At 40.3% G+C, this 20,795-nt stretch overlaps 1 protein-coding gene across 1 annotated transcript; it reads right to left on the bottom strand.

The window, feature by feature from the left end:
* Positions 1-933: 933 nt before the first annotated feature.
* Positions 934-18,208, bottom strand: LOC140179305 (uncharacterized). Its single transcript, XM_072218021.1, has 5 exons — positions 17,226-18,208; positions 15,930-17,184; positions 14,617-15,764; positions 13,296-14,148; positions 934-1,095 (listed from the first exon to the last, which is right to left on the bottom strand). The coding sequence occupies exons 1-5, from the start codon at positions 18,206-18,208 to the stop codon at positions 934-936; spliced, it is 4,401 nt and encodes a 1,466-aa protein (XP_072074122.1).
* Between the last annotated feature and the right edge of the window lie 2,587 nt (positions 18,209-20,795).

The following is a 20,795-nucleotide window of genomic DNA, read 5'->3' as shown; positions in this document are numbered from 1 at the left end:
TGTTGTTTTTTGTTTTTGTTTTTTTTTTTTTTTTACACCATTGCCTTGGAAATTTTAGGTGCTAGGCCTACGGCTTGCTAGCATTGGTCGTAGTCAGGAAAAAAGACATAGGAAGGCAGTTTATGATTTCTCCCAAATTACTGAGCTAAAAGATCAGTTAGTGTTGAAAGAAACGAGTGTCACTGATTTGAAAAAAAAGTTATCTGATACAGAAACTGAGTTGAAGGTGGAACGAGAATGCCATGAAAATATTTCTGGTCTGTTGAAAAAGAAAGAAAATGACCTGCTGAGTTTAAACGAGTGAGTTATTGAGTTGTCGGCAAAGATGAAGGAGCTTGAAAGTAACAAACAAGGTGACATCCTGGATGCTTTTACGGAAGGATTTCAAAGAGCTATTAACCAGGCAAAGTATTTTGCTCCTGGTGGGGATTTTTCTGCGATGGATCCCGGTAAGATAATTCGGGATGGGAAGCTTGTGGATGATGAAGAGACTGTTGAGGAGGGGGATGAGAATCTGGCTGAATGATGTTTTTCAGGAGTTTATTTTCTGTTAAAAAAACTTATATATGTTTTTTGTTTGTAGTCTGAGTGATTAGGGTTTGCTGTTTCCTAATCGTTTATTTGGTAGCCTTGATTTGGCTTAATGACTGTGGCGTCTGTATAAGTTTTTTGCGCATTCGAATTAGAGTAATGCGACTTTTAGTGGTATTGGTACTTTCACGGAATGAGTATGGTATATCATAATTTATATAATGGTTCCGTTCGTACTTTGAAAAATAAATGAGCATTGAAAGTAAATGAAAAGATTGAATTTTATTAGAAGTAGTACCTGTACAACGTTATTCAGATAGACCAGCCTCATTAAAACCTCTATGAGTAAAAACCTCTTGGGAAAAAAGCCTCAAAGTAGGAAAAAGAGTACTGGTGTGCTTGCTAACTGTAATATTGTTTCAAAGAGTTGACGTTCCATGTGCTTGGGATTTTGGTGCCATCTAATTCCTCCAATTTATAAGCTCCTCGCCCTAGTACTTCATATACTCGGTATGGACCATCCCAGGTTGCGGCGAGTTTTCCGTGGGAAGAAGGTCGGCGGGCCTGTTCAGTTTTTCTTAGTACTAGATCACCATTGTTGAACGTTGATGAGCGGATATTTTATACGCTTTTTGGGGTTAATTTCATATAGTTTTTAGTATGTTTTAGTTAATTTTTAGTTTATTTTCATTAGTTTTTAGGAAAAATTCATATTTCTGGACTTTACTATGAGTTGTGTGTTTTTCTGTAATTTCAGGTATTTTTCTGGCTGAAATTGAAGGAGCTGAGCAAAAATCTGATTCAGGCTGAAAAAGGACTGCTGATGCTGTTGGATTCTGACCTCTCTGCACTCAAAGTGGATTTTCTGGAGCTACAGAACTCGAAATGGCGTGCTTCCAATTGCGTTGGAAAGTAGACATCCAGGGATTTCCAGAAATATATAATAGTCTATACTTTGCATGAGGATAGATGACGTAAACTGGCGTTCAACGCCAGTTCTCTGCCCAATTCTGGCGTCCAGCGCCAGAAAAGGATCAAAAGCTGGAGTTGAACGCCCAAACTGGCACAAAAACTGGCGTTCAACTCCACAAATGGCCTCTGCACGTGAATTGCTTAAATCTCAGCCCCAGCACACACCAAGTGGGTCCCAGAAGTGGATCTCTGCATCATCCATCATAGTTTACTCATTTTTTGTAAACCTAGGCTACTAGTTTAGTATTTAAATAACTTTTAGAGACTTATTTTTGCATCTCATGACATTCTAGATCTAAACTTTGTATTCTTTGATGGCATGAGTCTCTAAACTCCATTGTTGGGGGTGAGGAGCTCTGCTGTGTCTTGATGAATTAATGCAAGTATTTCTGTTTTCTATTCAAACACACTTGTTCCTATCTAAGATGTTCATTCGCGCTTAACTGTAGAGAAGGTGATGATCTGTGACACTCATCACCATTCTCAACCCATGAACGTGTGCCTGACAACCACCTCCGTTCTATATCAGATTGAATGAGTATCTCTTAGATCTCTTAATCAGAATCTTCGTGGTATAAGTTAGAATTGATGGCGGCATTCATGAGAATCCGGAAAGTCTAAACCTTGTCTGTGGTATTCCGAGTAGGATTCGATGATCGAATGACTGTGACGAACTTCAAACTCATGAAGGCTGGGCGTTAGTGACAGACGCAAAAGAATCAAGGGATTCTATTCCAACCGGATCGAGAACCAACCGGTGATTAGCCGTGCTGTGACAGAGCGCGTGAGCGTAGTTTTCACTGGAAGGATGGATGGTAGCCATTGACAACGGTGATCCACCAACACACAGCTTGCCATAGGAGGACGTGCGTGTGTGAATCAGAAGACAGAGGAAAGCAGAGATTCAGAAGACAAAGCATCTCCAAAACTCCAACATATTCACCTTTACTGCATAACAAGTAACCTTTAATCCATGCTCTCTTGTTTATTCGCAATTCAACTGATCAACACAATTGACTTCCTAACTAAGATTTACAAGATAACCATAGATTGCTTCAAACCAACAATCTCCGTGGGATTCGACCCTTACTCACGTAAGGTATTACTTGGACGACCCAGTGCACTTGCTGGTTAGTGATACGAGTTGTGAAAAGTGCAATTCACAATTCGTGCACCAAGTTTTTGGCGCCGTTGCCGGGGATTGTTCGTGTTTAAACAACTGACGGTTTATTTTGTTGCTTAGATTAGGAAAAATTTTTCTTTTTGGTTTAGAGTCTCTTATTATTGTTTTTGGTTAAAATTTTAGAATCTTTATTTTCTTTTTAAAATCTTTTTCAAAAATAATTTTTCTATTAAATCCTGTGCCAAACTTTAAGTTTGGTGTTTTCTTGTTGATTTTCTGTGTTTTTCGAAAATTTTAGTTTGGTTTTCTAAAAATTTTAAGTTTGGTGTTCTTCCTTCATGTTCTTGTGTTCTTGTGAGTCTTCAAAGTGTTCTTAAGTCTCCCTTGCGTCTTGATCTTAAAATTTTTAAGTTTGGTGTTCCTTGGTGTTTTCCCTTAAAAATTTTCGAAAATAAGGAGCATTAGATCTAAAAATTTTAAATCTTGTGCTATTTTATTGTTTTTTTTTTCTCTTTCCTCACTAAATTCAAAAATATCTTTTCTCTCTAATTTTAAAACAAATTTTCGAAAATTTTGTTTTTAAAAAAAAATTTCACATTTTTTTTCAAAAATTTAAAATCTTTTCCAAATCACATCTTTTTCAAAACTTCCTTACCACTTTCTCTCTCCTCAATTTTTCGAAAATCTTCACCCATTTTTATTTATTATTATTTTATTTTCGAAATAAATAAATAATTAAATAAATAAAAATATTTTTCTATTTTACATCATCTCCCTTTTTCCATCATGGACCTAAGCGGAAATGAACAGTCCAGGAGGACTCTGGGGTCATATTCTAACCCCTCTACTGCTTCATATGGGAGTAGCATCTGCATACCCTCCATTGGAGTCAGTAGCTTTGAGTTGAATCCTCAACTCATTATCATGGTGTAGCAAAGTTGTCAGTATTCCGGTCTTTCACAGGAAGAACCTACAGAGTTTCTGGCACAGTTTCTACAGATTGCTGACACAGTACATGATAAAGGAATAGATCAGGATGTCTACAGACTATTACTATTTCCATTTGCTGTAAAAGATCAAGCTAAGAGGTGGTTAAATAACCAACCTAAAGTCAGCATAAGGACATGAAAACAGCTGACAGAAAAATTCCTGAATCAGTATTTCCCTCCAAAAAGGATGACGCAGCTAAGGCTGGACATCCAAGGCTTCAAGCAAGGAGATAATGAATCTCTCTATGATGCTTGGGAGAGATACAGAGAGATGCTACGAAAATGCCCCTCTGAAATGTTTTCAGAGTGGGTTCAGTTAGACATCTTCTACTATGGGCTTGCAGAAGGAGCTCAGATGTCTCTAGATTACTCAGCTGGTGGATCTATCCACATGAGAAAGACAATTGAAGAGGCTCAAGAGCTCATTGATACAGTTGCCAGGAATCAGCATTTGTACCTAAGCAGTGACCCTTCAATGAAAGAAGAGGTTAAAACAGCAACTGCTGAACTCAGTCCTATAAAACAAGCTGCTGAATTCAATCAGCAATTGGACTTCCTAACAAAGCAGCTAGCCGACTTTAAAGATAGGCTACAAGAGACAAAGATGGAAAATATACATATGGAAGAACAGTTTAGGCAAACAAAGCAGCAGCTATCAAGACAGATAATAGAAGAATGCCAAGTAGTTCAATTAAGAAGTGGGAAAACATTAAATACCCCACCTCAAGGCAGCAAGAAGCTAAGAAATGAGCAAACCACCCAAAATTCACCTGAGGACAGTAAGAGCCCAGGGAAAAGTAATTCTGGAACTAAAACGCCAGAAATTTGGTGGAAGGCTGGTGCTGAACGCCCAGACCATGCTCAGGACTGGCGTTCAATGCCAGAAACAAGGCAAAACTGGCGTTCAACGCCAGAAATGGGCAAGGATCTGGCGTTGAACGCCCAAAATGGGCACAATTCTGGCGTTCAAATGCCAGCAACAGACAAGGAGTTGGCGTCCAACATCTCTCCAACTTCTACTTCTGGCACTCAATTGCCAGTGAGGGATCAGACACACACAAATCATGATAACAACCCCTCTAAAAAGGCTTCTTCAACCACTTCTGTAGGCAATAAACCTGCAGCAACTAAGGTTGAAGAATATAAAGCCAAGATACCTTATCCTCAAAAACTCCGGAAAGAGGAGCAGGATAAGCAATTTGCTCGCTTTGCAGATTATCTCAGGACTCTTGAAATAAAGATTCCATTTGCAGAAGAACTTGAGCAAATACCTTCTTATGCCAAGTTCATGAAAGAGATCTTGAGTCATAAGAAGGATTGGAGAGAAACAGAAAGAGTTCTCCTCACTGAAGAATGCAGTGCAGTCATTCTGAAAAGCTTTCCTGAAAAGCTTAAAGACCCTGAGAGTTTTCTGATACCATGCATATTAGAAGATAATTGTACCAAGACAGCTTTATGCGATCTTGGGGCAAGCATCAACCTAATACCTGCATCCACTGTCAGAAAGCTTGGCTTAGCTGACGAAGTTAAACCAACCCGGATATGTCTCCAACTTGCTGATGGCTCCACTAAATACCCATCAGGCGTGATTGAAGAGATGATTGTCAGAGTTGGGCCATTCGCCTTTCCCACTGACTTTGTTGTGCTGGAAATGGAAGAGCACAAGAGTGCCACTCTCATTCTAGGAAGACCCTTCCTAGCAACTAGACGAACCCTCATTGACGTCCAACAAGGGGAAATAACCCTGAGGGTCAATGATGATGAGTTTAAGTTGAACGCTGTCAAAGCCATGCAGCATCCAGATACATCAACAGACTGCATGAAAGTTGATCTTATTGACTCGTTAGTAGAAGAGATCAACATGGCTGAGAGTCTCGAATCAGAGTTGGAAAATATCTTTAAAGATGTTCAGCCTGATTTAGAGGATTCAGAGGATATGAAAGAGCCTCTGAAATTCCTTCTAGAAGAGGAAAAACCTCCTAAACCCGAGCTCAAGCCATTACCACCATCCTTGAAATATGCATTTCTAGGAGAAGGTGACACTTTTCCAGTGATCATAAGCTCTGCTTTAAATTCACAGGAAGAGGAAGCACTTATTCAAGTGCTAAGGACACACAAGACAGCTCTTGGGTGGTCCATAGGTGACCTTAAGGGCATAAGCCCAGCTAGATGCATGCACAAAATCTTATTGGAGGATAATGCCAAACCAGTGGTTCAACCACAGAGGCGGCTAAATCCAGCCATGAAGGAAGTGGTGCAGAAAGAGGTCACCAAATTACTAGAGGCTGGGATTATTTATCCTATTTCTGATAGCCCCTGGGTGAGCCCTGTCCAAGTCGTCCCAAAAAAGGGAGGCATGACAGTGATTCATAATGAAAAAAATGAACTGGTTCCTACAAGAACAGTTACAGGGTGGCGCATGTGTATTGACTACAGAAGGCTCAATACAGCCACAAGAAAGGATCATTTTCCTTTACCATTCATAGACCAGATGCTAGAAAGATTGGCAGGTCATGAGTATTACTGCTTTTTAGATGGCTACTCAGGCTATAACCAGATTGCAGTAGATCCCCAGGATCAAGAGAAAACAGCATTCACATGTCCATCTGGAGTGTTTGCTTATAGAAGGATGCCATTTGGGCTATGTAATGTGCCTGCAACCTTCCAGAGATGCATGCTCTCTATTTTCTCTGATATGGTGGAAAAATTTCTGGAAGTCTTCATGGATGACTTCTCAGTATACGGAGACTCATTCAGCTCCTGTCTTGATCACCTGAAACTTGTTCTGAAAAGATGCCAAGAGACCAACCTAGTTTTAAACTAGGAAAAATGTCACTTTATGGTGACTGAGGGGATTGTCCTTGGGCATAAAATCTCAAACAAGGGAATAGAGGTGGATCAAGCAAAAATAGAGGTAATTGAAAAATTACCACCACCTGCCAATGTTAAGGCAATCAGAAGCTTTCTGGGACATGCAGGATTCTATAGGAGGTTTATAAAGGATTTTTCAAAAATCGCAAAACCTCTAAGCAACCTGCTAGCTGCTGACACACCATTTGTGTTTGACACAGAGTGCCTGCAGGCGTTTGAAACACTGAAAGCTAAGATGGTCACAGCGCCAGTCATTTCTGCACCAGACTGGACATTACCATTTGAGCTAATGTGTGATGCCAGTGATCACGCCATTGGTGCAGTACTGGGACAGAGGCATGACAAGCTTCTGCATGTCATTTATTATGCTAGTCGCTTTAAATGATGCCCAGAAAAATTACACAACCACAGAAAAAGAATTACTTGCAGTGGTTTACGCCATTGACAAGTTCAGATCCTACCTAGTAGGATCAAAAGTGATTGTGTATACTGACCATGCTGCTCTTAAATATCTACTCACAAAGCAGGATTTAAAACCCAGGCTCATCTGATGGGTGTTGCTTCTGCAAGAGTTTGATATAGAAATAAGAGACAGAAAAGGGACAGAGAACCAAGTGGCTGATCATCTGTCCCGGATAGAGCCAATAGAAGGGACGTCCCTCCCCTCTCTTGAGATCTCTGAGACTTTTCCGGATGAGCATCTATTTGCCATTCAGGAAACACCATGGTTTGCCAATATTGCAAACTATAAAGCTGCAAGGTTCATACCCAAGGAGTATAACAGTATACAAAAGAAGAAATTAATCACTGATGCGAAGTACTACTTGTGGGATGAACCTTATCTCTTTAAGAGATGTGCAGACGGAATAATCCGTAGGTGTGTGCCTAGGGAAGAAGCACAGAGAATCCTATGGCACTGCCATGGATCTCAATATGGAGGCCATTTCGGAGGTGAGCAAACAGCCACCAAGGTCTTCCAATGTGGCTTCTATTGGCCCACACTCTATAGAGATTCCCGAGAGTTCGTACGTAACTGTGATAGTTGCCAAAGAGCTGGCAATCTGCCTCATGGTTACGCCATGCCTCAACAAGGAATCTTGGAGATTGAGTTGTTTGACGTATGGGGAATTGACTTCATGGGACCTTTCCCACCATCATACTCAAACACTTATATTCTGGTGGCAGTTGATTATGTATCAAAATGGGTTGAGGCCATTGCCACACCCACCAATGATACTAAAATAGTACTGAAGTTCCTCCAGAAACACATCTTTAGCAGGTTCGGTGTCCCTAGAGTGTTAATCAGTGATGGGGGCACTCACTTCTGCAATAAACAACTTTACTCTGCCATGATTCGGTATGGAATTCGCCATAAGGTGGCCACTCCATATCATCCACAAACTAATGGCCAAGCTGAAGTCTCTAACAGAGAATTAAAGAGAATCCTAGAACGGACAGTAAATACCTGTAGAAAGGATTGGGCACGGAGCTTGGATGATGCTCTGTGGGCTTACAGAACAGCATTCAAGACTCCTATAGGGACCTCTCCATACCAACTTGTGTATGGTAAAGCATGTCACCTGCCCGTGGAACTGGAACATAAAGCCTACTGGGCAACCAGATTCCTAAACTTTGATGCCAAATTAGCAGGAGAAAAAAGATTGCTCCAGCTAAATGAGCTAGAGGAATTCAGATTCACAGCTTTCGAAAATGCCAAGCTTTATAAAGAGAAATCCAAAAAGTGGCATGACAGAAAGCTGTCATCTAGAATCTTTGAACCAGGACAGAAGGTTCTGCTGTTCAACTCTAGACTCAAGCTGTTCCCCGTGAAATTGAAATCCCGGTGGAGGGGACCATACGTGATTACAAGTGTATCACCATATGGTTATGTGGAGCTTCAAGATATTGATTCTGATAAGAGGTTCATTGTCAATGGACAGAGAATCAAGCATTATCTTGAAGGCAACATTGAGCAAGAATGCTCAAGGCTGAAGCTAGATTAAAAGCTCAGCAAAGTCCAGCTAAAGACAATAAAGAAGCGCTTGCTGGGAGGCAACCCAGCCATGGGGCATCAATCCTCTAAGCATTCTGCCCTATTTCTATTTTTATTTTTATTTGTTTATATAAAGTTCACTGACACTAAGGTAAAGAATCATTTGCATAAGTTTACAGGGTTACAGAAGGAATCTGCACACAAAACAGATATAGGGAGCTCACTGGCAAGAAAACGCCAGTAAAGGCCATTTTGGGCGTTCAGCGCCCAAAATGGGCATCCAGTGGGCGCTGAACGCCAGGAAGGATAGCTATCTGGCGTTCAACGCCAGAAAAGGGCAGCAACTGGGCACTGAACGCCCAGGAGATCAGCATTTGGGCGTTGAACGCCCAAAACCGGCAGTGTTTGGGCGTTCAAACGCCAGAATGGCAGGGGGAGCCAAATTCATTTTTCCACACGTTTTTCCATTCTAATTTCAAATTTTATGTTTCAATGCATGATTTTTACATAAACATGTCAAGAACCCTGATTTCTAAAATCCCTAATTTCTAAAAATCTTACTTTCAAAATATCAAATGTATCTTAATCCATAAGCACACACCCTCTTTGCAAATTCAATCCAACTCTTTTCAAATCTTTTCTAAAAACAAATCTATCTTTTTCACTCTAAAATCTTTTCAACTAATCAATATCTTTTTCAAATTTCCATATTATCTTTTTCAAAATCTAGATTCATCTTTTTCAAAAATCTATCATATCTTCTCAATTTTAAACTATATCTTCTATCTTATCTTTTTCAAATCAATCTTTTTATCTTATCTTTTCCTTTTTTCGAAAACCCCCCCCCATCCCTTTAAATATGGGTTCGGCCTCCCTCCTCCTCCATCAACAATTGCACCTAGCTCTCCTTCCATCCCTCTCCTTTCTTTTCTTTTGCTTGAGGACAAGCAAACCTCTAAGTTTGGTGTGTTTATCCGAGATCACTAAGATCATGGCTCTTAAAGGAAAACAACCCACTCCAAGAGGCAAGAAAGAGAGCGTTCCAAAACCACTTTGGAATCAAGGGAAGTTCTTATCTAAAGAACATTCGGACCATTATTACAAAATAATGGGTCTGAGATCAGTGATCCCGGAAGTTAGATTCGATCTGAAAGAAGATGAATATCCGGAGATCCAGGAGCAAATTCGAACCAGGAACTAGGAAGTCCTAGCTAATCCTGAAACGAAAGTGGGAAGGAACATGGTCCAGGAGTTCTATGCTAATACGTGGCAGACTGACAAGCAGAAACTATCTGGGACTGCTCTCTATGACTATCGGACCGTGGTCAGAGAAAAAATTGTTCATACCCACCCTGACAGGATCAGGGAGATCTTAAAGCTACCTCAGCTGAAAGATGATCCAGACTCATTCAACAGGAGAATGATGAGAACAGACAAGGGCCTGGACAAGATTCTAGAGGACATATGTATCCCTGGAGCCAGGTGGACCACCAACACAAAGGGTGTCCCAAATCAACTCAAGAGAGAAGATCTCAAACCAGTCGCCAGAGGATGGCTGGACTTCATTGGGCATTCTCTGTTGCCCACCAGCAACCGTTCTGAAGTCACCATTAAAAGGGCAGTGATGATCCATTGCATCATGATGGGAAAAGAAGTGGAAGTCCATCAGCTGATCTCAGCTGAACTCTACAAAATTGCTAACAAAAATTCTAAAAAGGCCAGGTTGGCTTATCCAAGCGTGATCTCTCTGCTCTGCAAGGATGCTGGAGTAAGGATGGGAATAACTGAGTATATCTCAGTTGAGAAGCCAATCACCAAAGCATCAATGGAAAAACAACAAGTACAGGATGATCCCACCAAGAAGAAAACACAGGAATTTCTCCCAGAGATCCCTCAGTCTGAATACTGGGAGTATCTTGAGACGTCTGTTACCAAGATACGGGAAGCTATGGAACAAATCATAAAAGAACAAAAGGAACACGGTCAAATTCTTACCTATATGTTTAAAGAACAAGAGGAGCAAGGGCGTGACTTAAGGGACTTGAAGCGCCAGAAGTTATCTCTTGCAGGACCAAGCACCCCAAGGATCAGAGGAACCCCCATTCCCCCAGAATAAAGGTTGTTAATTTCCAATTTCTGCCTTAACTCTGTGATAGTGTCCTTATAGAAGTTTACCTTAGGAGTCATATAGTAGTAATTAGTATCTATTTTGATTTTATCTCCAATTAAGCTATAGTTTAATTTTCTCATCATCAGCAAATATGAATAAAGTAGTAGATCTTTTGAATAAGAGGCAATAAAATTTAGAGTTTTAATAAGAGAAATTCTAATTAGTTAAATGTGGTGGCAATGCTTTCTGTCTTCTGAATGAATGCTTGAACAGTGCATATGTCTTTTGAATGTGTTGCTTAAGACTGTTAAATATGTTGGCTCTTGAAAGAATGATGAACATGAGACATGTTATTGATGATCTGAAAAATCATAAAAATGATTCTTGAAGCAAGAAAAAGCAGCAAAGAGCAAAGCTCGCAGAAAAAAAAAAGTAGCAAAAAAAAATAGAAAGAAAAAGAAAAAGCAAGCAGAAAAAGCCAAAGCTCTTAAAACCAAGAGGCAAGAGCAAAGAGCCAATAGCCCTTAAAACCAAAAGGCAAGGGTAATAAAAAGGATCCCAAGGCTTTGAGTATCAGTGGATAGGAGGGCCAAGAAGGAATAAAATCCTGGCCTAAGCGGCTAAACCAAGCTGTCCCTAACCATGTGCTTGTGGCGTGAAGGTGTCAAGTGAAAACTTGAGACTAAGCGGTTAAAGTCAAGGTCCAAGCAAAAAGAAGAGTGCGCTTAAGAACTCTGGACACCTCTAATTGGGGACTTTAGCAAAGCTGAGTCACAATCTGAAAAGGTTCACCCAGTTATGTGTCTGTGGCATTTATGTATCCGGTGGTAATACTGGAAAACAAAGTGCTTAGGGCCACAGCCAAGACTCATAAAGAAGCTGTGTTCAAGAATCATCATACTGAAATAAGAGAATCAATAACACTATCTGAATTCTGAGTTCCTATAGATGCCAATCACTCTGAGCTTCAATGGATAAAGTGAGATGCCAAAACTGTTCAGAAGCAAAAAGCTACTAGCCCCGCTCATCTAATTAGAATCTGAGCTTCATTCAAAAACTCTGAGATATTATTGCTTCTCAACCTATTAGTCTTCTATTTTATTTGTCTAGTTGCTTGAGGACAAGCAACAGTTTAAGTTTGGTGTTGTGATGAGCGGATATTTTATACGCTTTTTGGGTTAATTTCATATAGTTTTTAGTATGTTTTAGTTAATTTTTAGTTTATTTTCATTAGTTTTTAGGAAAAATTCATATTTCTGGACTTTACTATGAGTTGTGTGTTTTTCTGTAATTTCAGGTATTTTTCTGGCTGAAATTGAAGGAGCTGAGCAAAAATCTGATTCAGGCTGAAAAAGGACTGCTGATGCTGTTGGATTCTGACCTCCCTTCACTCAAAATGGATTTTCTAGAGCTACAGAACTCGAAATGGCGTGCTTCCAATTGCGTTGGAAAGTAGACATCCAGGGCTTTCCAGCAATATATAATAGACCATATTTTGCATGAGGATAGACGACGTAAACTGGCGTTCAACGCCAGTTCTCTGCCCAATTCTGGCGTCCAGCGCCAGAAAAGGATCAAAAGCTGGAGTTGAACGCCCAAACTGGCACAAAAACTGGCGTTCAACTCCACAAATGGCCTCTACACGTGAATTGCTTAAATCTCAGCCCCAGCACACACCAAGTGGGCCCCAGAAGTGGATCTCTGCATCATCCATCATAGTTTACTCATTTTTTGTAAACCTAGGCTACTAGTTTAGTATTTAAACAACTTTTAGAGACTTATTTTTGCATCTCATGACATTCTAGATCTAAACTTTGTATTCTTTGACGGCATGAGTCTCTAAACTCCATTGTTGGGGGTGAGGAGCTCTGCTGTGTCTTGATGAATTAATGCAAGTATTTCTGTTTTCCATTCAAACACACTTGTTCCTATCTAAGATGTTCATTCGCGCTTAACTGCAGAGAAGGTGATGATCCGTGACACTCATCACCATTCTCAACCCATGAACGTGTGCCTGACAACCACCTCCATTCTATATCAGATTGAATGAGTATCTCTTAGATCTCTTAATCAGAATCTTCGTGGTATAAGTTAGAATTGATGGCGGCATTCATGAGAATCCGGAAAGTCTAAACCTTGTCTGTGGTATTCCGAGTAGGATTCGATGATCAAATGACTATGACGAACTTCAAACTCATGAAGGCTGGGCGTTAGTGACAGACGCAAAAGAATCAAGGGATTCTATTCCAACCGGATCGAGAACCAACCGGTGATTAGCCGTGCTGTGACAGAGCGCGTGAGCGTAGTTTTCACTGGAAGGATGGATGGTAGCCATTGACAACGGTGATCCACCAACACACAGCTTGCCATAGGAGGACGTGCGTGTGTGAATCAGAAGACAGAGGAAAGCAGAGATTCAGAAAACAAAGCATCTCCAAAACTCCAACATATTCACCTTTACTGCATAACAAGTAACCTTTAATCCATGCTCTCTTGTTTATTCGCAATTCAACTGATCAACACAATTGACTTCCTAACTAAGATTTACAAGATAACTATAGATTGCTTCAAACCAACAATCTCCGTGGGATTCGACCCTTACTCACGTAAGGTATTACTTGGACGACTCAGTGCACTTGCTGGTTAGTGGTACGAGTTGTGAAAAGTGCAATTCACAATTCGTGCACCAAACGTTCTTGGGAGTACTTTATGGGCATATCGTCGGCTAAGTTGCTGCTGTAGTGCCCGGTGCCGGACGGCTGATGTTTCGCGAATTTTCTCAATTAGGTCGAGCTCTGCCTGCCGAGCTTCATCATGATGCTCGGCTAACATCCGAATTGAGTCTTGTGATATCTCCATTGGAATCATTGCCTCGGATCCATAAACCAAGCGAAATGGTGTTTCTTTGGTCGTTGAATGTGCTGTAGTGTTATATGCCCATAACACTTCTGGAATGAGTTCGGCCCACAATCCCTTTGCATCATCGAGCTTTTTCCGCAATGCTTGAAGGACGACTTTGTTAGCGGCCTCTGCTAGCCCATTAGACTGTGGATGTTCGACCGATGAAAAGTGTTGTTTTATCTTTAAATTCTGCAAAAATTCCTTGAAGTTATGGTCAGTGAACTGCCGACCATTGTCGGTTACGATGTGACCCGGTACACCAAATCTACAAATTATGCTTTTCCAAACAAAGCTTATCATTTGGGATGATGTAATTTTTGCCACAGGATGTGCTTCAATCCATTTGGAGAAATAATCTATTGCAACAATTAAATATTTCACCTGTCTTGGGGCAGTAGGAAATGGTCCGAGAATATCGATTCCCCATCTATTGAATGGACAACTTACCACTGATTGATGAAGCTGCTCAGCAGGCATATTAATGACCGGTGAGTGCTTCTGGCATTTGTCACAGGTTCTGACTTTTTGCCTGCTATCGTCCCATATCGTCGGCCAGTAAAAGCCTGCCCGGAGTACCTTTTGCGCTAAGCTCCGAGCTCCACAATGTATTCCACAAATGCCCTCATGGGCTTCGGATAAAGCAAGATCGGCTTCTGTCCTGTCCAAACATTTTAACAAAGGTCAAGAATAACCTCGCCTATACAGAATGTTATTCATCAGTGTGAAAAAGGAGGCTTGTCGCCTGAATTTGTTCTTATCCTTGATTTCTTCTGGAATAGAACCAGTACAAAGGTATTGTATGTAAGGTTGCTGCCAACTTTCTTTATTAACTATGCTTAGGATGTTAAACATATCAATGCTTGGCTTACTTAAAGTTGACTGCAAAAGTGTTGCAGTTTGTGTTTGTGTGGTGGCCAGTTTTGATAAAATATCGGCTCTATGGTTTTGCTCTCTAGGTATATGGGTAACCTCAATTTTTGAAAAGTCATTTAATAGTTTCTGGACAATGTCTAGGTATTTCAATAAAATCTGATCTTTTGTTTGAAAACTATGATTTACTTGCTGAACAACTAATAATGAATCATAGTAAACTTTCAGATTATTAACATGCAAATCGGTAGCTAACCTGAGCCCAGCAATGAGGGTTTCATATTCAGCCTGGTTGTTGCTTGCCTTGAACGAGAATCTGAGAGAATGCTCGATTACTATGCCATCTGAGCTTTCGAGTAGTATTCCTGCACCTGCCCCTTGAGGGTTCGAAGCACCGTCCACGAATAAGGTCCAGGGTTGACCTTCATCCTTGGAGTTTGAGTATATAAGTTCGGCCACGAAGTCCGCTAAACATTGTGATTTAACAGACCCTCTAGGTTGATACTGAATGTCAAATTCCGACAGCTCTATGGACCAATTAATTAACCGTCCTGCTAACTCAGGCTTAGAAAGTATCTGCCGAAGTGGTTGTGCTGTTCGAACGATAATTGTATGGCTCTGAAAATAAGGTCGGAGTCGTCTGGCGGAGAAGACTAGTGCTAGGACGAGCTTCTCGAGCATTGGGTAACGTAGCTCAGCATTTTGTAGTAACTTGCTCACGAAATAGACCGGCTGTTGATCCTTGTTGTTTTCTGTAATAATAACAGAACTAATGGTCACATCAGTTACGGATAAATATAAATATAATGTTTCGCCGAGCTTTGGCTTCTGCAGAACAGGTGGCTTAGACAGAAATTGTTTTAAGCTCAGGAATGCTTCTTCACACTCTTCATTCCAAGAAAAGTGCTTTGCTGTTTTCTTTAAACATTGAAAGAAGTTAAAGGATTTAGCTGCTAAACACGGCAGGAATCTTGATAACGCAGCTAATCGGCCTGTCAGCCGCTGAACTTCTTTTACCGTTTTAGGACTGTGCATGTCGAGAATAGCTTGGCACTTTTCTGGATTAGCCTCTATTCCTCGGCTTGTCAAGATAAACCCGAGAAATTTTCCTCCTTGAACACCAAAGGCACATTTTTCAGGGTTTAACCTCATGTTGTATTTTCTGATTTGAGTAAATATCTCATCAAGGTCCTCTATGTGGGGATGGCCGACCTTTGTTTTGACGACCATGTCATCCACATATACCTCGACGTTCCTGCCAATCTGCTGCTCAAAGACTTTATTCATCAATCTTTGGTACATCGCACCTGCATTCTTTAAACCAAAGGGCATAACATTATAGCAGTAATTACCGTATTCAGTTATAAAAGCTGTTTTTTCTTGGTCTGATGGATGCATAAAGATCTAGTTATAACCAGAATATGCATCCATGAAACTCAGAGTACCATAACCACATGAGTTATCTACTAAAGTGTCTATGCAGGGTAGGGGATAAGCATCTTTGGGGCATGCTTTATTTAAATCAGTAAAATCAACGCACATGCGCCATTTACCATTACTCTTTTTTACCATAACAACGTTGGCCAACCATGTTGTAAATCTGAGTTCTCTGATGAACTGAGCATCGATGAGTTTGTTGACTTCTGTCATTGAGGCCGCTCGCTTCTCAGCTCCGAGGTTCCTCTTTTTCTGAGACACTGGTCGGACTGTTGGGCTGACTGCTAACCTGTGTGTTATTACTGATGGACTAATTCCTGGCATATCTCCGGAGGTCCAAGCAAATAAGTCGGTATTCTTACGTAAGAATGCAATCAGCTTCTCCTTTGCGTCTTTATCCATCGACGCTCCGATAAAGGTGAACTTCGTCTGATCGTCAGTCAGGGTGACCCTTATTAGATCCTCATTTGGTACAGGGCGCTCTTGAAAGTCGGCCCTTGGGTCCAGCTCGGCTAGGACTGGCTGTTCTGATTGTATGGAATTGACACGAGCTTCGGTGTTATATTTCACGGGCTTAAGGCTTATATTGTAGCACTGCCGAGCTTCGCGTAAATCACTGTGGATTGTTGCAATGATGTTGTCCTGCATAGGAAACTTGACACAAAGGTGAAATGTTGAAACTATTGCAGTGAATTTATTCAAAAATGGTCTCCTTAATATAACATTATAAGGACTAAAACAGTCTACCACCAGATACTGGATGTCTTGTGTTTTAGACAAGGGTTGCTCTCCGAGAGTGGTTTGCAACCACACAGATCCCATCACGGGAACTCGTTCTCCTGAGAAGCCGACCAGTTCTCCCGAATATTGCTGTAAAATGTTAGTGCTCAGTTTCATTTTCTGAAATGTGGTAAAGAAAAGGATATCAACACTACTTCCAAGATCGAGTAGGACTTTTCTGACTATGAGGTCGCCCAATTGGATGGAAATAACCACGGGATCATCGTAGTTGGTGTGACTGGAATTAAGATCGGCGTGTCCGAAGGTCAACTCGGGGACGTCTTCCATCGGCGGTGGGTTATGAGCGCTATTCTCGACTGCTAACATGGCTCTGTAGGTCCTTTTTCTAGCCGAGCTTGTATGGCCACCACCAGCATAGCCACCTGAAATGCAATTGATCACCCCTCTAGGGTGAGCAGGAGCTTTATCCTTGTCCTTTGACGATGGACCTGTTGTAGGTTGTTCGAAGCCTGATGCTGTTCTCTTTTGCATATGTCCTGTAATGAATTTGTCAAGATGGTCTTGCCGTGCCAAGCGCTCCAATAAATCTTTGGCGATGACGCATTCGTCGGTTGTGTGGCCATGCTTTTGATGAAAAGTGCAATATCTGGTTTTGTCGACGTTTTTTGCTTCTGGATAAGCGCTTGCCTTTCGGGGGGTTTGATCAGTTTGGAATTCAGTATCTCCTTGATTATATCATCCCGTTTGGTGTTAAACTGGGTATAAGATTCATATCGCGGGACTGGCTTGAATTCCTTCTTGTTATCGCGTGGCTTTTCATCGTCCTTGGTGGCCGATTTATCTGCCTTTCGTGCTTGGCGAAGCTCTTCGATGTCGATCTGTCCCTTGGCTTTCTCGCGGAACTCGGCCAAGGTTTTTGGTTTTGCGACAGTAATGGTCTCCTGAAATTTACCTGGACGCAGGCCACTTTTAATGGCATGAAGATGGACCTCAGGATGGAGATCAGGGATCTTCATGGCCACTTTCGTGAAGCGAGTTATATAGTCTTTCAGGCTCTCTTGTGGTCCCTGCTTAATGGTCGTTAAATAGTCAGAATCGTGGAGGTATATTGCGGATGCTACAAAATGGTCTTCAAATTGGCCGGCTAACTCCTGAAAACGGGATATCGAATCTGCAGGCAAAGAGCAAAACCAGTCAAGTGCAGGACCGTCTAAAAAAGATGGAAAACATCGACAAAGAATTGGATCAGATGCACCGTTAACAATCATAATAGATCGGAACTTCTTGACGTGTTTCTTTGGGTCGCCCAATCCGTCATATGGGGTTAGAGTTGATGGAAGAGTGAATTGTCTGGGGAGCTGAAAATTCATTATATCTGCTGTAAATGGCCCCGCAGAGTTATCGGGCTGTTCTTCCTCATTATCAGGCTGAGCTTCTTCATTCTGATGATTTCCTTCATTGTTGCTCTGTGGTGTCTCAGAAACATGAGTTCGTTCGTTGTTTCCTTGCTGCTCATGATCATCATTATTGTGTTCTAAGCGAGCTTGTACTAACTGGGCGATTTGGTTTTGCATTCTCTGGTTATCCTCCGCCATTCGTTGGTTTGCTTGTTGGAGCTCGGTCACCATCCGTAAAAGCTCGGATGGGGTGGGCGGGGGAGCATCAGCCATGAGAATGTATAAAAATTTTGGGGCTTAAAGGATGTTTCAAACTTCTGGGCCCCACGGTGGGCGCCAATGTTCTTACCAGACCTCGCCGAGAAATAGATCGCTTTCCTGATAAGGATGACGTATCTCTCCGAAGTATAGCTCGGTTGATGTCGACGATGAAGAACCAGGGGGGTGGGTACCTGCAAAGGCACTCCGACGCTCAAATTAGTAAGAGTATTTTGGTATGTAAATGCTTCTTAGAAAGATCGCTCACTTTTCTCCATTCCTGCTTTTCCTCTTATATTCGTACGGAGCTAAACGTTAGATTTAGGTTGTAATGTTTGGAGAGGAAATTAATTGCTTATTCCGACGTTATTAAGTGGGAAATGAATGCCGATCATTGCAAACGTTCGGTTGCGACTGTAGATACGTTACCGAACTTATAACTCGTAACCGACTTTACTGGTCATATCACTATTACTTTTTATTACATTTCTATAAAATAAACACTTTTAAATCTAAAAATTCAAATACAAAATAATTTATTTATTAATTATTTTAATATAACCATTTATTATTTAAGTAGTTATTTTTTCAAAAAGAGTTTAATTAAATCGTTTACCAAAGTAACGTTAATGGTGCTTAGATTAGAATGTTATACTCATCGTAGCTAGTTTAGGATCTGGGGTGCCACACACTGTCATCATCTAAAAGCTCTCTTGTGGCGGCTGTTTTGACCTTTCATTTCTTAACCTTTTTGTGGGAAATCTAGAGTGGCGGTGGGTAAGGGTGTCGGCTTATAAGATTGACCCAAGGCATCATTGATAATTTGCTAATATATGCGGTAGGGTGAGAGATAAAAGGACATACATAGAGAACCTGAAAATATAAAAGAAGCTAAAGTGGAGGTGGAAGTTAATACCACCAAGACATAAAGCAGAGATGTGCAATGGCAAACCTGTAATGATATGTTATATTACAGTACCTCGTGCATATTTGTGGTAAAAATTTGAAAAAATACACCCTCTTTGGTAAAATGTCTAAATAATATTTCTCTCATCTATTTATTACACTTTTTTTCCGATTAAAATAATGTATATTTTAATCTATTTAATTAAAATATCATTTGATAATACTTTATTAAGAAGTCTAACAGCATAGTTTTACTTTTAGTCCATCTCATCACGTTATTAATGGTTATGTGATAAAAATAAAGTAAAAAATTAACGTGAATCATGAACTAATTAAATAAAGAATAATGTTAGAGAACTAAAAGGGTATTAATAAAAAATTAGTTAAATATTTTTGGGTGAATCCAAAATCTCTACGAATTAATATATATGGATGTTTCTTCTGCTAAGAATCAGAATGTTTCTTTTTCATATTAAATGAATGTTCTTTTATATATTTTTCGAATTTTTTTTGTATTGTAAATATAAATGTCTCTATTTCTTTAAGAATTTCATATTTTTTTTAAATTTTATAAATATTTAATTATTTTTACTAAAATATAACTGGATATTTCTTTTGTTAAGTATTAGGATGTTTTTTTTTCATATTAAATGAATGTTTTTTTTATATTTCTGTAATTGTGTAGTTTGCAGTCTCTTTAATCATCAAAACGGCTCCTAATATCCCAAAACGCAGAGAGCAACATCCTGATGATGCTCCTACCGTGCGACTACTGTGAAAGCCATTGGCAATCCAAACTTCAGATGATCACCTGCGCATCATAGTACCCTCCAACCAAGTCCACCTTCAAAAACAAGAACATATATACTTCAATTTTCAACTTGGGAATTATCACAAACACCTAGAAATCTAGAACTAGAAATTGACGTAACTAACTAACCCCTTGTTCTAGACCATCAGTGAGGCTGGAATGGTGACGCCAAGAGACGCGCTGGTTATAAGGAATTCTTCCTCCGTCGCCTCTTCCCTCCACACCCGCCACCGCCTCCATGGCTTCTCCGGCTGTCCCCCCGCCCTCGAAATCGCCGCCGCCTTAGGGATCGAGCTCAAGTTCAACTCCAACTGCAACGGCGACTTCGATAACGCATCTGGTTTACAAAAGGGAAGCGGTTCTTGTCGACGGTGGCGAATTTGACGAGTCAGATGTCGGTGATAGAAGAGGAGTGGGTCGCAGTGGGGAGGCGGAGAGGACCTGACGATGAGAGAAAGAAGTCTGTGTGTGTGATTGTTGGAGGTGGGTAGGTTAATGTGAAAGAGAAGAGAAATGTTTTTATAGGTTTTAATTATGTTTACTTAATTAATTTTAAATTTTTTAAATTTTAAATTTAAAAAATTTAAAATTAATTATTAATATAAATTAATATGATTTTGTTTAGTTTTTGACTGATAATATCTTGGTTCCATATATTTTTTCTTAAATAAAAGGATCAAATTAAATATATTGAAATTTTGAGAATTAATTTAATACACAAGTATAAATTGAGGGATCAATTTGAATATTAAATCTTAACGTTTCCTCGATGTAATGGGTTCTTAAAAAAAAAAAGGTTGGTATGTATTTTATATGGATATATGGAAGTATATAGGTCATATATAATGTCTGTCTCATAATTAAGTAACGTGGTTCAAAAACTAT

The sequence above is a fragment of the Arachis hypogaea genome, chromosome 15, assembly GCF_003086295.3.
Source record: "Arachis hypogaea cultivar Tifrunner chromosome 15, arahy.Tifrunner.gnm2.J5K5, whole genome shotgun sequence".
Lineage (NCBI taxonomy): Eukaryota > Viridiplantae > Streptophyta > Magnoliopsida > Fabales > Fabaceae > Arachis > Arachis hypogaea.
The sequence above is the reverse complement of the archived record's forward strand: the minus strand, read 5'-3'. Positions and strand labels throughout refer to the sequence as shown.